This window comes from Lissotriton helveticus, chromosome 1_1 (genome assembly GCF_964261635.1).
Source record: "Lissotriton helveticus chromosome 1_1, aLisHel1.1, whole genome shotgun sequence".
NCBI classification, from domain to species: Eukaryota; Metazoa; Chordata; class Amphibia; order Caudata; family Salamandridae; genus Lissotriton; species Lissotriton helveticus.
In genome coordinates this window covers 1,054,205,798-1,054,222,221 of record NC_136057.1, presented here as the reverse complement: position 1 = coordinate 1,054,222,221, position 16,424 = coordinate 1,054,205,798, and the positions used below count along the sequence as shown (strand labels likewise).

Here is a 16,424-nt window from a genome sequence, read left to right as displayed (position 1 = left end):
GGAGTACTCTGCCATGGTCAGTCATGGAAGAAAACAGACCTCAGTAGTGTGCAACACAACGATGATGAATTAAATTATGAATACATTTTTAACAACTTAAGCAGAAAAGGACAAAGCCACATCAACCCAAACCAAGTCTGCTGACATAGAAGTCTCATCTAAGATAGTAAACGCATGCTGCTCCTAAAGACACACACACACACACTCAAGTCTCACCTGAGGCTTTTCATCTCAAGCTCCAGGTTTAAAGCTTTTAATTTACTGAATTTCTGGATATGGCAATCTCGAGTGAAGGCAAGATCTGAGATTTGCTTCATGTATCTGTAGCCAGAGGAGAAGGGTACAGCGTTACAGGTTAAACTATCTCCTTAGTGGTATACCAATTCCAATAGCTTCATTCGACGAGTTAAGTCATAAAAGCATTTACAAAGTAACATCTACGTATAAAACATCTGCGATAACATATCATAAAAGCTGGAAATGTGATGTGTACACTTCTTAAAAGATTGTTAAAAATGTCATTACAATTTCATTAGTGGTATACTGCCCATTTAGTGATGCATAAAGTACCACCAAAGCCACTTCCCAGAGGGGCAAAAATCACACTCCCTCTTAAGTCACTATTTACCAGTCTCTATACGCCTATACCTTTAACTGGCTCAAAATGGTGTCTACTGTTCCCACGGGTTCCAGTTCCTAGGATGACATACCTGTTCATTGTCTCAAATAGCCACTTGGGTTCTTTATTGAAGGGCATCACCATGCGATGGAAATTACACATCTTCTCTGCTATTTCAGCAGAAATATCCGGCTCACGGAGTTCGGCAGTCAAGAGTCGGCGACTCTATTCAAGCAAAATAGAATCAGAAAATGACTCCGGTCCAAAAGGGCAACAGCAGAGCCTTATAAAAGTTTTGATGGGGATGGAGAGGTGCAGCAGAGGGTAGGAACATATATGTATCCGATCTATATGTAACCGAGTGCCAACCACAAGTGATCAATGATCAAGTAAAATACTAGAGGAAGGCAATGAGGTAATAGACTAGCCCCGGCCAGTGTTTACTGCTGGATCACTTTGAAGAGTACAATCTAGGTACAGAGCTGTAACAAAATAACTGTAGACATTTTTCGCTATTAATCCCATGCCTCCAGCTAGCCTTTGAGATATTGATATTTCACATCATTTTTGATTAACCCTCGTTCTATACATAACATTCATAAGTGTTTTTGAGGAGTCCAGAACTAACATCAATTCATGACTGCCTTTCAGTTGCGGCTTTAGCTTCACCCCTCTCCCTAAATACATATAGGTTTCCTGTACCCACCCTACTTCTTGCTCAGAATCATGGTCACCAATGAACTGACCGGAATATACTGCTCCAATCGGCCCTGAGGAAACACGCCATAGAGTTGAGGCCCCAGGGTCCGCTCTGCCAAGATAGCAAACATAACACTCTCCAAAACCAACGAGTCTACTCCCTGTAAAAAGAGGAAGAGAAACGGTTCAATTTCAATAAAATCATACAAGCAATCGAAGCAATGATTAACAGCTACCAAATCAGATTGCATGCAAGAAAAATGAGAAATAACAAAACAAAACACCATATACACTTTACAAAAATAGTAATGCACACATTCAACCTGTAAACAAATTTAGACTGAAAAATAGAAAGTTATATGATAGAAATAACACATATTAGAACATTGGAATGTTGGGAGCTCCATTGAAAACAAGTGCTCCGGGCTTATAATGGATGGTATAAGCCTGGAGCTCCAACATTCCAATGTTTCTGTGTTTACAGCTCTGGCTGTGAACAAAGGCTTCAGGGAACCTGAGGGGATTCCAACCCCTTCGCGCTCCCATAAGGCTTTGTTCTTTTTTGTTTGAACATTCTGCCCTCTAGTGGCAGAATGTTCTAATAGCCTTATAGCCCTTCGTAGCTGGGCTATACCGGCTATAAAAGTCCCTCTTCCTGGCCCTCGCTTTCGGCTCGGGCCTTTAACACTGGAGAGGGCCTATGAAAGCCAGTATAGCCCTCTACGGCGGGCTATAAGGCTATATTAACGAGATACACCCTAAACCTTCCTCGGCATGATCCAGTGCTATTGTACTATTATATTATTAGTCCTCCATGGTGAGTGGCCAAAATCACTCAAGCGCTATTACGTATATTGTTCTGCTCAGGTAACAAAGAGAGGATTTTTATAATCTTGCTTTATTCCAATGTAATGAAAAGGGTAGAGCACTACGCCTTACTTGAACAGTCAGTAATTGAGTGACACTCCACAACCGGCTAAATAAATCAAGCAACTCAGATGTAGCTAAAGCGAAGTGTATTTGTAAATTACTAAACATATGGGCTGACTAAACAAATGAATCCCAGAAATAGATGGCAAACTAATAATTGTGGTAATTTACCTTGCAGTAAGTATTACAATCTTTCAATTGTCAGCCTTTGTAGCTTTGAAAGCCAGGAAAAGCAGAACAGAAGGCAGGCAGAACTTTTTGTTCAACTACTAGGATGATCCTTCCCAGCTCAGATGTTCTTCCAGTTGTGTTCATCGGTCACTATAAGTTTCCTGGTTTCATTGGAGGGGTATGGCTTCAGGTGACTCAAGCTCAACTCCGTATATCCTACTGTCCTGTTTTAGCCACTTACAAATCTGGGGCCATATTACAGAAGTGTCCCAGAGGCACAGCAGGTGTTTGCGCTAGCTATGTGCGCCCCCAGGGCACTTTGCTATTACAGAAGGTGACACAGCTTGTGCAGCCCCTTCTGTAGTAGTGATAGCGCTGGCACACAAAGCACCAGCACTATATTCAGGGGCGTTCCCTTATTTGCATGGGGGTGTGCCATATGCAAATGAGGAAATCCCTTTGCTTCTGCGCCCGCGCCGCATTAGTGGCACGGTTGCAGGGGCAAAGAAGCTCTCAGGAGGCGCACTGACAGTGCGTCCCCAAAAACATGGCGCACTGTCAGTGCACCCCCTTATTGCATCCTTCTGGCTGGAGGGAAGGTGTCCAGACATCCCCTTGGAGGCAGGTGCGGTCACTGGCTGCACCCGCCTGCAAGGGGCTCTCTAATCACCTTCAAAGTGCAGGCAGGTTGTTGCCTGCACTGTGAAAACACAGAGCGGCTCTAAAGTAGCTGCTCCATTTTTCACATGAATGTGCTGCCCCCAGGGCAGCGCGAGTTCGTGGCTGTCTGGGGTGCAGCAAATTCACCATAATGCAGCACATTTTGACGGATAGCCCTGGGCGCACCTTTTGAAAGGTGTGCCAACCAGCAAAATGCACTGCATATACAATATGGCCCAAGAACGTTTAACTATCCACTTCTCACCAACGATACACTCCCCAAAGATACCCAAATGGTTAAAATTTCCATCTGGTCTTTTGACCTAAAAGACCAGATGGAAAATGCAACCATTCAGCACTTGGATCCTTCTCTCACGGTTATGCATGTTGCTGCACTGATCCTTTCTTCTCCCCCCAATACCTCCATATACTTTCCTTTGAGGGTACTAGTTCTGATGCACAAGTACTGCTTCTTCTACTAGAAAGAGGTACTCCCTATAGTTACTTTGGAGGTCTGGGAGTAGGGGGAAAAAACAACAAATATGTACAAGAAAAATCTCCTACACGACCTATAATACATTAACAATGGCTTTGCACAGGTCTTATGGGCATCCCTTCCTGTGTAAATCAGAACATGCTACAACACTTAATTTCATCATTTTATTCAAAATATACTTTTCTTCAAATGTAAAGAATTTAACTTCATTGTTTGTTCATAAAACATGACTTTTTATTAGGATAGTTTAAGAATACTTTTATGTAGAGAAAAAATACATATATTTTTAAAACATGACAGACTTGGAAACAATACTTCTAGGTTATAAAATACAGTACATGCAAATAGACTTCCGACAAAATGGTAATGACTTATATCCCCATCAAAAGGAAGAAAAACCTTATCTCGTCATACCACACCTCTCATTCCATCTCTTTCTCACCAGAACCAGGCACACATACACACATTCAAAACCACATCAACTTCCCGGCCTAAATTAACGTGCTAGTGGTACACATGGTAGTAATCCTTTTCAGCTATCCATGGTGTTGCCGCCAGCCAGGAATACATCAAGCCATCGTACGTGCCAGTGGATTTAATAGATTTGTGTCCACCTTCCTCAGGGCTGTATGATTTTTAATCTCTTATTCAATGGCAGAGGTGCGATGGGGAATCTGCAAATGGAAGGGTTTTCTATTATTGGAATGCCTAGAGAAATAATTTTGATCAAACCAAGTTATAAAACACTCAAAGGATCTCGTGCCTGCTACTTCACCTATGTAGACCAAATATACACCTACAGTGATTAAACAAAGGAAAAAGTGAGAAAAGGTCCGTAAGGGGGAATCCCTAAGAGTAAAGATAGGACACCTTCACCATACCCAAAAAGTGCAACAAGATAAAAGGAAAACTGAAAAATGTGATATCTATACTGCATGCATAGTTTCAGCAATGCACTATTTATTATGGCCTGAGTTCGTTTCTTACCCATATTTCAGTGGAAAGGACCCAGAGTGGGGTAGTCCCAGAAAGGTATGTTCAGGCGCTCGTGGCAATGAATCGGATATGCTGCAGAGGCCATAGAGAATCGCTGCCCAATAACGCACAAACTTCGGACAGTGCCACAGCAAGTGTACCTGGGTACCAGTGCCACCACACCCCCGCCAGCAGCGGTCTGATTTGGACTTATCCCAAGACTTCATGCGCACTGGAGTGTAATACCAGTAATGGACCACCTTATAGGCGGATTCCGCACCCGCTGTATTGGAAGCAGTGTGGTGTGTGCGATAAAAAATGTGTTTCCACTCCTTCGATGTAAGGGGTCTCCCCAACTCAGTCTCCCATCTAACTTGCGCCTTTGAGCGATGTTTCTTAGGGTGCATAGTGATCATAGGATATAATTCAGAAATGATCTTAAGAACATCTTTTTTACAAATTAGCCATCTTTCAAAGGTCGTCATGGGGCGGGACATGTGTGCAAAATTCTCAGGCCGCGTGACCCAATGCGCAAGCTGCGAGTAATTAAATGCATCAGAAGCTGGCAGATCATAATCTGCACATAACTGAGGGAAGGGAATCAGCCCATCAAGATCAAAAAGGGAGCCCACCCTCTTGCACCCTTCCTCCCTCCACCGATGAAACGTTGGGGATGTGCAGCCGGGTTGGAAGTCAGGGTTGTCTACAATAGGGGACAACGGAGAGGGAAACAAAGTCCACCCTTTCTGTTGCGCAAGTTGATCCCATGCCTTGAGGGTCTGGGAGGTTACTGGAGAAGAATACAAACCCCATGCTCTGTGCTTGCAGGGCAGACACAATTCTTGCCAGTTATTGCGCCCAGATACAGTCTGATCCATAAAATTCCAGTGCCTGCTGGACAAAGACCTGTTCCATTCGACAATGTATCGGAGACAGGCCGCTTGGTGATAAGCACCAACTAGTGGAAAGCCAAGCCCTCCCGTCTCTTTCGAGGCAGAGACCAGTGCTGACCCAAGACTGGGCTTTTTTGATTTCCCACAAGAACTTATTCAGGAGCCCTTGTAACTTTCGGAGGACACCTGGTGGAGGGCTAACAGGGAGCATCTGGAATAAGTAGAGGACGTGTGGAAGCATTGTCATCTTTACCGCTGTCAGTCTCCCGTATCACGTCAATTTAAGGCGAGTCCAGTCAGAGAGCTCCTTGGTGATTTGCTCCAGCAACAGAGCATAATTAAGGGCGACTGTCTTAGTGATGGATGAGGTCAGACGGATGCCTAAATATGTAATGTCCTTGTGGCCCCACAGGAAAGGGTAGTCTTGCTGCAGGTCCTGAATCTCATCCGCTGGGATAGAGATATTAAGAATTTGGGATTTTGTAAAATTGACTTTAAACCTCGCCACATCGCCAAAAGCAGTAAGCTTGGTGAACAAGTGCTGCAGAGTCGACCGGGGCAGTGTGAGCGAAAGAATGACATCATCGGCATACATACTGAGTTTATGTACGTCAGGTCCAAATTTGATACCCGTTATATCAGGATTGGATCGAATACGTTGGGCAAACGGCTCCATGTAGAGAGCAAATAAAAGTGGGGAAAGGGGGCAGCCTTGCCGCGTGCCCCTGGCAATGGGAAAGAAGGTTGATCTACAACCATTGACCCTCACCGCTGCTATGGGGAGGCCTACATGCAACGGACCCACCGGACAAAGTTATCCCCAAAGCCAAAGGATATACAAAACTTTAAAATAAATAAATCGCATTTACCTGAAGAATGGCTCCATAAACACGAAGCAGGACCTGACGCGGTTCATTGCCCTGGCTCACAACGTGCCCCCGAAGTGAACATTTGAACAGCAAGTTACTGAGGCCGCCACTGAAAAGAAAACATAATACAGGATGAGATCATTAAAGTAACCCAGAAAGTGGCTGGAGAAGTATGGAGAATAAACTTCATATTTGTGTAGACAGAAAATATGCAATTACTACCTACATCTCTTGGACTGTTCGCTTGTTATTCTCGGTGGATCTCCATATCACTGCCTACTATGGAAGGCTACACAATTGAAGAAACTCTAGTGTTAAAAACCCCTGAACCAATTCAAATTCAAACTGATGTAGTGAAGACTCAGGAGGTATAAGGTGAATTAATTTTCCCTAAATATAAAAACAATGGAGGCTAAAATGAGTGTACATTTCATGAATTCTATAAGTCTCTCCATGCATCGGAATGCAAGTGCATAGATGTAATGTAATGTAATGTAAACTTCTTTTATATAGCGCGGGTTACACTCCATGGAGCATCTTGGCGCTTTCAAAAGAGGAGAACAGATGGTATTGTTCATGTGGGAGAGCATGACAGGTGGATTAAATGAGGTTTTTACAGTATGTATCAGGTAGGTTGTATATCCAGGTTTTAAGAGTCTTTCTGAAGATTGTTTCAGTAGGGATATGTCGAAAGGGGGGTGGTAAGGTGTTCCAAGCCTTAGACCCCAGGACTGCTAGAGCTTTTCCTCCTTTGGTTTGAAGTCGGAACTTGGGTATGGTGAGGAGGTTTTCACCTTGGGATCTCAGGCAACGTGTAGGGATATAGTGCTTAAACATGTTTTCAATGTATTTAGGTCCAGTTTTATTATACGCCCTGAAAGTGATTAACAGTATCTTAAAAAGCACCCTTTTATGAATAGGGAGCCAGTGCAGGGCGTCCATTGCTGACGTGGCCGAGGTCCTTCTTTTCCATCCTAGGACTAGTCTGGCTGCTGCATGTTGTACCACTTGTAGTTTGTGGCAGACTGTTCTGTTAGTTCCTGCATACAGACTGTTGCAGTAGTCGAGACGGGAGGTGACGAGGGCCACTGCAACAGTCTTCCTAACTGGGAGGGGAATGAGGTCGAAAAATTTCCTAAGCTTTTTTATTATGCCGAAACAGGTCCCCGCCACGGCTACTGCTTGTTGTTGAAAATGTTGTTGTAGATGCATGAGTTCCTTGGAGAGTGGCTGGACAAGTGCGAGATCAGGAAAGGCCAATACCTGCTCTAGAGCACACAATATTTGCAACCGATGTGCCAAGAGTTCTTTACCTTTATACTTTATACGCAGACCACATACAGGTGATCAGAGAACGAACTGCATATGCTCTTGGAGTAGAAAGAAGTAAGCTGGACCATGATAGAAGACGGGAGATTCGCCGAGTCATGTGACAAATGTTTTCCAGTAACCTCACACCGGCCAGTATGGAGTCCAACTTAGCTCCCATCCAGCATCAGTGAATCTTGAAAGTTGGGGAGTTAGGGGGGGGGGGGGGGGGGGGACTATTAACATCCCACCACTTTCATCAAGCAAGTGAAGAGAGGTAAATGTGGAAAGGCGGTTGACAGGCGATTTCTTCCTACCAAGACATATTCTTTGGGTAAAAAGAAGTTGTGTATTTTGAAGAACACATTTCAACTATACACACACTTTTACAGGCAGCTTTGCATGGGCTCTTGAATATTCTAATACTTCATGATGTACCAAGCAAGCCTGAAAGTCCACATGGACTCTAGGGGTAGAAGTGTTCCCCTCCTAAAAAGATATGGTCGTCTTGACAATTAGTTTTCAGAGCAGTTCTTTAAAGCCTGGCTAAAAAGTCAGAGGTTTTATAGCGGCTTAAATTATTTTGGTACACAATTTGACATGAATTACTATTAATTTTCAAGAAGTATATATCATTTTTTTTCTTTTTAATGCTGTATCTTCTGTCCGATTAGATTTACAGTAGTATATCAGGACTTCAACACAGGGAAGGGTAGGGTGTTACCCAGATTGCAATCTCTGGTTGTTGATAGCACAGCGATACCCTCAGGTTAGACAGGCAAACGCTAATACACAAGAACTTTGGTTACAGAAACCCTGCCACTTTAAACAGTAGGCATACACCCTTAAATTACACCAACATGACAGGTCAAGGCGACAGACATTAATGGTGATAATATATCTAAAACACAGTGAAAGCATCAGGTCCTCTGTGGACACCCATGCTAGAGCTGAAAGATGCTAGATGAATGAGAGCATTATACAATACTAACCTTTCAATGGAACATCATCCATCAAAGAAACATTAAACACAGTCAGTATACGGACATAGTTTATAAAAAAAGTAAGAACAGTAAGTAATGTGAAAAAGAGGTCCAACAGGCTTGGAAATAAATTTCAGTATAAACAAAATGTATTTAAGAAAGATATTCTGTTGGACAAAAAAGTGGAACTCAAAGTTCAAACAATCATTTAACAGATAAAATACAATATACATAAAATGTGTGGTATAGGCTACTACCTATAGTAAGCAGGTCTACACCAACTAAGCAGAACACATTCCATCAAGGGGAGAGATATCCCAGTCATAAGTAATGAAACCAACCATGTTATATATACACAAAGCCATCATCAGGACTGAATGGGTGTACGCAGTAATAAGGACCAGATGAAACTGAGATAAATAATTACATTAAAGTAAATCTAACCAGAAAGAAATATATGAATTCCTAGAGAACCAAAGATCCAAAAGGATATCCCACATGTTGAAAAACTCAAAAAGGAAGACATTACGGGGTGAAGTAGTCACCGTGGAGAAGTGTGGCTCACTGGTTAGAGGAGGCAGACTTGGAAGCAGAGGTCAGCCCGGGACCAGGGTTCAATTCCCGGCTCGGCGGGGTCTTGAGTCCTAAAATGTCCATGGACTCGACAATTCTCGCTCCGTTGCCTACTCGATTCACGGGTTCACACTCTGCGACTCTGGGCAATAGCTTGCTTAATCTCCACAACGGCCCCTCGCGGTGGGATGCCTGACTCTCACCTTGCAGATACCCTGCCGGGGCTATCTCACAGGGGAATACCAGGACGGGTTCCCTAAGCAAGCGCTTAGAAACCGCTCGGTGATTTGCGCTATATAAATTCCTGTACAGCCTTACTTATGTGAAGTACATTCAGGTATAAAGTGTCCTTAATTCAACTAATTATAAAATTGTGGCACATACCAAATTCACCATGAATTTGTATAACTTCACCTCATCATATGGAAACATTTCTATATGCATCACCGTATATACAAATACAAGCAGGCACTATGCATAATGTGGTAGCGCTCTGTAATTTACAGATGGCATATTTTCCATTGAAATGGACATAAAACTTTCCTACTAACGTAGTTTTACTGATAATAGCACATAAACAATGTTTGGAAATTGGGTTTCAGCAGAAATATTTAAAATGTGCACATCACCAAGTAAAAGTGTTCTAATTTGTTTTGAGCCTATAAAAATATAATTTTCACCACAGAATTACAAAAATTTGTTTTTAATAACTAGTTAAATATATTTGAAATGTTTGAACAGTTCACTTAGCTATTTCAGTGTTGTGTTAGAAAAAGCCTAACATCTTACAGCCTTTCATTTCCCAAGCTTTCCACAGTTCAGTTGTCACACAGTTCACTTGACAAAATACTCTTAACTTCAGTCCCATAAAAAAAAAAATAGATGTAGCAAGTCAAACTGACTTTTGACCTCTGTCTCTGAAAGCCAGCAAATGTGACAAGATAACAAGATTTAACCTGTTCCATGCTAAGGATGGCCCCCGGCAGTTACATTTGACCGAAGGTGTGTGCGGAGGACGGCCAGGGACCGTCCGAACCCCGCCTACAGATACAACATACGGAGAAGATGGGTACTTTGGTGCATTGAAAGGAACTTGGAATCCTTGGAGGCACCTATCTTTGAGGTATAGATCTATTAACGGTTATAGATCGGCTATCTCCACTGGTCATTCCCTCGTCAATGGTAATACAGTAGGTATGAATGTCATTGTTTGTAGAGTTATGAAGAGTATTCGTTTGAGGAGACCTCCTAAGCCGAAATATGAATCTCTATGGGTTGTTAAACTAATTCTAGACCTTTTCTCGAACAGGCCTGTTAATTCTCAACTGAATATGAAATTTCTATCCTTTAAGCTTGCTACATTACTTTGTTTAATTTCTTGCAGAAGAGTTTCTGATGTCAAAGCCCTTGAAATCTCCAATAGATGCTACAATAGGTTTGGTGTCAATTTTGAGCTAATTAGGAGAACCAAGACTATGTCTGATTCTACCTTTTATCCTCGTTTTGACTTATTCCCCAAACTTTGTATGGTAGACTGCATGAGAGAATACGATCGCAGAATGCCTGGTCTTCGTGCCAAGGCGAGAATCAGCTACTTATTTCCTTTCTTAAATCTCATAAAGGTATATCCTCAACTTCTATTCCAGATGGGTTAAAACTGTTATGAATCTAGCAGGTATTGATTTAAAGAAATTCCAAGCTCACTGGGTCAGAGGAGCTATGGCCAGTAAATCCTTCTGGTCTGGAGGTAAGTTGGACGATATTCTAAAAGCTGCCGATTGGTCTAATGCTAACAACTTTGCAAGGCATTACTGCAAACCAATTGAACACGTCTAACATAGTCTTACAGAGCTAACAACATGCATAATGTAGCCTCCTTTCTTGTAACGAAATTGTGATTCTCCCATTACCATGACTAGATAATCTGGCTTTCATTAAAGACACAGAGGCTGACATTACCCCTCACATCCCTTCCCTGGGATGGCTATGTCTTACTTTAGCCATTTCTTTATATGTGGTGACTATGTCTTATTCTACATATTTCTTTATATGTACTTTCCCTTGTAAATTTCTTGATGAATCTTAGATTATTTATGAACTATTCTTTATTAATATTTGCATTGTGGTCTATTTTTCATCCTTTCCTTTCGGAAATCTGCATTTTTCTCTCTTTTTCAGGTAACTCCTCATAACTTCATGAAGCTTGACCTCCTTTTCTTCATTTATTTTTCTTGGCTTTCGTGACTATCGTTTGGAAGTTTTAAAGTTTGGACTTATGCTCTACTTCATCTCATTTAAAAGAGGCAGATTGTTGTTGGTGTTGGTGTTCGGGAACCTTTGCTTTATGATGTATGTGGCTGCTTGGAGACTGCATTAAAAGTGTCATGCATAATGTCAGCCTCCGTGTCTTTAATGAAATCCAGATTCTCTAGTCATGGTAATAGAAGAATCGCAATGGTCACCCAGTTCACTTGACAAAATACTCTAACTTCAGTCCCATAAAGAAAAATAGATGTAGCAAGTCAAACTGACTTTTGACCTCTGTCTCTGAAAGCCAGAAAATGCGACCAGATAAGATTTAAACCACTCCGTGCTGAGAACGGCCCCCGGCCGTCCCACTTGACGGTGGGCGTGTGAGGAGGACGGCCCGGGGCCGTCCGAACCCCTCCCACCTATTAAAATGCCCACACCCCGGAAGAATTCGCGCAGTGGTCAACGAGTTAAAGGCATCTTTATTGCCCTTTCACTTTGTGAGAAATAAAGAGGCCTTTAAATCTTTTTTGGCCCCATTTGCTCCGCTTTCAGAGACAGAGGTCAAAAGTCAGTTTGTCTTCCTACATTTACTTTTTGTTTTGTGACTGAAGTTAGAGAATTTCCAGTAGTCCCTAAAAATAGCTTGTCCTGATTATATCTTGCTCGACAATGGGCGTGGGTCAGGGTATTTTTTTAACCCATGGCAGAGTGGTGGATGGGTAGGAGAAGGCAGCATGATGACAGACAGTGGGAGGAGAGGGCAAGCAAAATGACAACAGTGGTGTAGGAGAGTAGGTCTGCTATCATATGGTCACCCCTTTTTTTGCTTTTTGCTTCACTGGTTTTCGACTTAATGTGGCTGTGGGCCTGCTAATCAGACCCACAGCCCTGCTGTTCTCTCTCTAAATTCACACCATGTACTTTAGGTACATCACCAATTGGGATTTGGGTCACTCTTATGAGTCCCTGTACAGTGTACTATAGGTACCCAGGGCATAGGTGCACCCAAGGCCTACCAGGGGATGCAGCATATCTTTTGCCACCCCTGGCTGGCCATCCAAACTGACACAACTGGCTGATCACTCAGCTGGGGCAAGGTCGTGTAATCACCCCTTGCTTAGATATAGTATTCCTATGTCTAACCTTATATCTGGACACATTTGCACCTATAAGTCACTCCTATGGCAGGTCTTAACAATCCTGGAGGCTTGGTTTTATGTGAGATGGTGCTCTAGCATGAGCTGAGCCTGTCTGCAGCTTTCGGAACCACTTATAGCTGTTCCAGGATATTGCCATACCATATACTCTTAAGTGCATTATAATCCTTGCGGTTATTGCTAACTTTGGTTTGGCTTTATCAAAACATGTCGTGTAAGGTGTCATACGCTTTGGAATAATACCTCCTTGCCAGTTCTGGCGACGGGGGTAGCATTCCACCCTTCTAGATGGGTAAGACATGTTACTTCCATTAATCCCGGTTAAAGTTGGATGCTGCTGCCACAGACACAAGTCTGACCTCCTGCTGCTGGGAGCCCTTCCAGCGAGGGAGGCTTGGACAATAGGTTTCCTGTCACAGGGAGGTGCTAGCACCACCACAGACAGGAGATAGTGGATTGGGGCAGGGAGGGCTGAATGAAATGACACTGCCTGGGGCACACAAGGTGTCCCATGCATAGTCCAGTTCAAACCGGTGCTGGGGCACTACAGCCCCCGCTCTGGCGCGAAACTGGACAAAGGGAAAGGGGTGTAACCACCCCCTTCCTGGGTCCCACCCATAGGAGGGACCTGGCAGGTAATCCAGCCCCTTGATTTGGAATAAAGGTAGGAGCTGTGTCCTTAGACTTTAGATCATCCTGACTGAAACTTTGATACGAAACTCTGGACACTTCGACATCCTACTCGACGTAGAAGACTGAAGAATCTCCCTTGTGGTCAAGGAGTGACCACCCTGTGCAAGCAGGCACCATCAAGCGCTCATAGGTTTGCTTTGTCGTTGCTCCCGCCGGAGCTTGAACACAGAGCCTGACAAGACCCGGACTTCCAGACTTCCTTCAACCTGATCCACAGCCACAGCAAAGCTGAGACCCGTGGAGGTGACGCGAGACGTGGGACCGGCCATCTTGGAAAGCCAGCGAATTGCTTTCCGTGCAACTTCTGAGGCACCCTCGATGTTGTGCATTGGGGATTGAGAAGCCCCAGCCCCGAGCACCAACTGCACCGAAGATCACCTCTCCACACTCACCGAGTGCTGCGTTGGGCCCTTTTTGCATTTTCCTGCTCGACGCGTCTGTACGGTCACTTGCCCGTTGGCTAGTGGCCTCTGTGACGACGAAATCTACAATCTACACCGCTGGTCTGGTTGCTCCAGACTGGCCCTTGCTTCCCTGCGAAGGAGAAGCCCCTGAGTCCTTGCTGGCCTGAGTAAGAAGCCATCTTAGATTCCTGCGTGGGTTGCATTTGCCAAGGTCTGTTGACTCCGAATCGAGTTCCGACACTGCCAACAGCGAGAGCCTTCGCGGGACAGTCCGTATCCAGCTCCTGGTCGTCGTCGACACCTCCTGGTCCACGTGGCTGTAGAGACAAGCTTCACGACATCACCTGATTGCTTCCCGACATCGCCTGGTTTCTTCCTGGTTCCTTCCTGGTCACTGGCTAGTGACCCAGACTCTGTCCCCTCTGCTTTCAGGTACTCTTCATCTTCGATCCACCCTTGGATCCAACCGGACTCTTCTCTCCTGTGGTCGCCTGCAGCATCTTTTCTCCAAGGCTCCATAGAACTCTACGACGAAACCCGACACACTTTGACACCTATGCACCCGCTTCCTGTGGGTGAGGTAACGAGAGTACTGCGGTGCTCCTGTAGAGATTTACACTCCTAGTGTCCTAGTTTTAAGTGGTTTAGTTCTAGTCCAGTCGGAAGACTCCTAACTCTTTAACTTTCTAACTTTACGCACCCATTGACTTCTATAGGTGCACACGTGTGCATTCAGACACTGCACTGCCATCCTGTGGGCCTCCTGCTCCCTAACTACTGTTAGTCCAGTGTAGCCCCAGCGATTCCCAAGGCCCTAGGCGTTACCATTGTTCGTTATGTGGTACTTATACCACTATTTTAGTATATGGTTTAACGGGCCACCAGGGCCTATCCATATTGTGCAACTTATTGTATGTTATATTAAGTTCCTTGTTATACGCTTGTGCTTCTGTGCTCATAAAGAGTACGGGGGTTGTTTAGAAATAAATATAAATATATTTTGAATACATAACCTGTGTGGTGTCCTTTCATTTGGTATTAAAAGTGTTTGCATATGGTAAAACAGCTGGCTTCACATGCCCTCTTGAGTTTAGCCTAAGACTGCTCTTGTCCATGCTACCACTAGGATAGCTGGTCTATAAGGTTGACTTTACAACCATCACCATAAGGGTTGTTTGGACTGGTGCAAGGTGTTCACTAGAATAGTGAACATCATATACCAGGTCAACTTCTCAAAAGTGGGAGTAGTGCTGAGGAGTAAGGGCCAAGCAACAACGCAAAAAGGGGGAGACGGGCTTCAAACCCATGCACTCTTATGGATTGCTACACCTAAAGTAAAGATGAAACAAAAGTATCTCCAAAAGATACAGGGGAAGGACACTCAAAAAGGAAGAGGTTGGTCCATACTCTAGGGAAAGCAGAAATACAGGAACAGAAAACGAAACTGGAGGGTGCTGACCAATGAGAAGCAAAGGAATAATGGGAAAATAAAACTAAACAATGGTAAGTAATTTAATCTAAAAAGGAGGCTAAATGGAGCTTCATTACACTTAATTCAACCAACCATGTAGACTTACATCTCTTACGGCAACGCAACCAGTTTCACCAAAGGCAGTTAAGTAGCTAGTAACAATCTACAAGTTGTCCTGAGAATTAACCCGGGTATTACGAGCGGAAAAATGTCACCCTGGAGAAACTACAGGATCAGCAACCGTGGGAACCAGCGTCTCAGGTCCAGACAGCAACCACATCAGTAGCTGTGTTCAAGGCTGCGAGGTCTGACAAAAAAGCAGCAGAGCAAGCTGTACAGAAGGAGATGGTCTCACCAACTTAGATAAGTGAGAGGAAGCAATAAAAAGGATTATCATGACTAAATTAATTACATGAACTTGCCATCTAGATATATACCTAGATACTAAGAACTTAATAAAGCACATGAAAATTAGAGTACTGACCGTGCATGCTATTCTACAGCAATTTTCAATCATTTTTTACATTATTTACTCTCCAAATCCTCTGAATCTCTAGAATAACCAATAACTTAGATTTGTATCTCTTGTGTCTGTTTTCAACATTTCAATTGCTATCTGTTAGACCTGGCACCTTGGCGTGGGTTTCCCTTCCACTTTTTGCTGTTGTGCCTCAAATGTTTTGCTGGTGTCTGCGACTCAGGGCACTGCGCCACGGCCAACCCGTGCCGCAGTGCAAGTGCTCCCTACTGTAAAGTGTACATATGATTGATGTCCATGATTGGTTCATTGGATTTACTGTTAGTCCCTAGTAAAGTGCACCAGGAGTGCCAGGGCTTGTGAATGCCAACACTGCTAGTGGGCCTGCAGCGCTGGTTGCGCCACCCACAGAAGCAGCCTTAAAATGTGTCTAGGGTCTGCCATTGCAGAACCTGCGTGCAGTCTGGTACTGTCACCCTGGCTGGGTAAGTGCACACACTTGCCAGCCCCTAAACCTTCCCTTAACTTCATATTAGTCACCCCTATGGTAGGCCTGAGGGCAGGGTGCATTGTAAGTGTAAGGTAGAACATGCCCTGATGTGTGTGGCATGTTCTAATAGTGAATTACTGCCAAATTCGTTTTTCACTATTGTAAGGCTACCTGTTCCCTTCTAGGCCAGATGGGCTGCTGGAATTATTACACTCTATAATCCCAGCAGGCTCAGGGAACATGGTAGAAATTCATGTTTAGTATGCCTGAACTCAGAATAATAAAATACTTCTTTTAGTAAA

At 43.8% G+C, this 16,424-nt stretch overlaps 2 protein-coding genes across 2 annotated transcripts in view; one reads left to right on the top strand and one right to left on the bottom strand.

Moving 5' to 3' along the window:
- Positions 1-16,424, top strand: part of LOC144820521 (uncharacterized) — a 200,693-nt gene that overhangs the window by 118,367 nt on the left and 65,902 nt on the right. The window lies entirely within an intron of this gene.
- The window catches only part of LOC144820505 (choline/ethanolamine kinase-like), a 56,897-nt gene that overhangs the window by 21,216 nt on the left and 19,257 nt on the right, over positions 1-16,424 (bottom strand). The window contains exons 2-5 of the mRNA XM_078677938.1: positions 6,313-6,421; positions 1,366-1,479; positions 711-844; positions 217-321 (exon numbers count right to left, since the gene is read on the bottom strand). Coding sequence (XP_078534064.1) covers positions 217-321; positions 711-844; positions 1,366-1,479; positions 6,313-6,421 — 462 coding nt within the window. The remainder of the gene's footprint in view (positions 1-216; positions 322-710; positions 845-1,365; positions 1,480-6,312; positions 6,422-16,424) is intronic.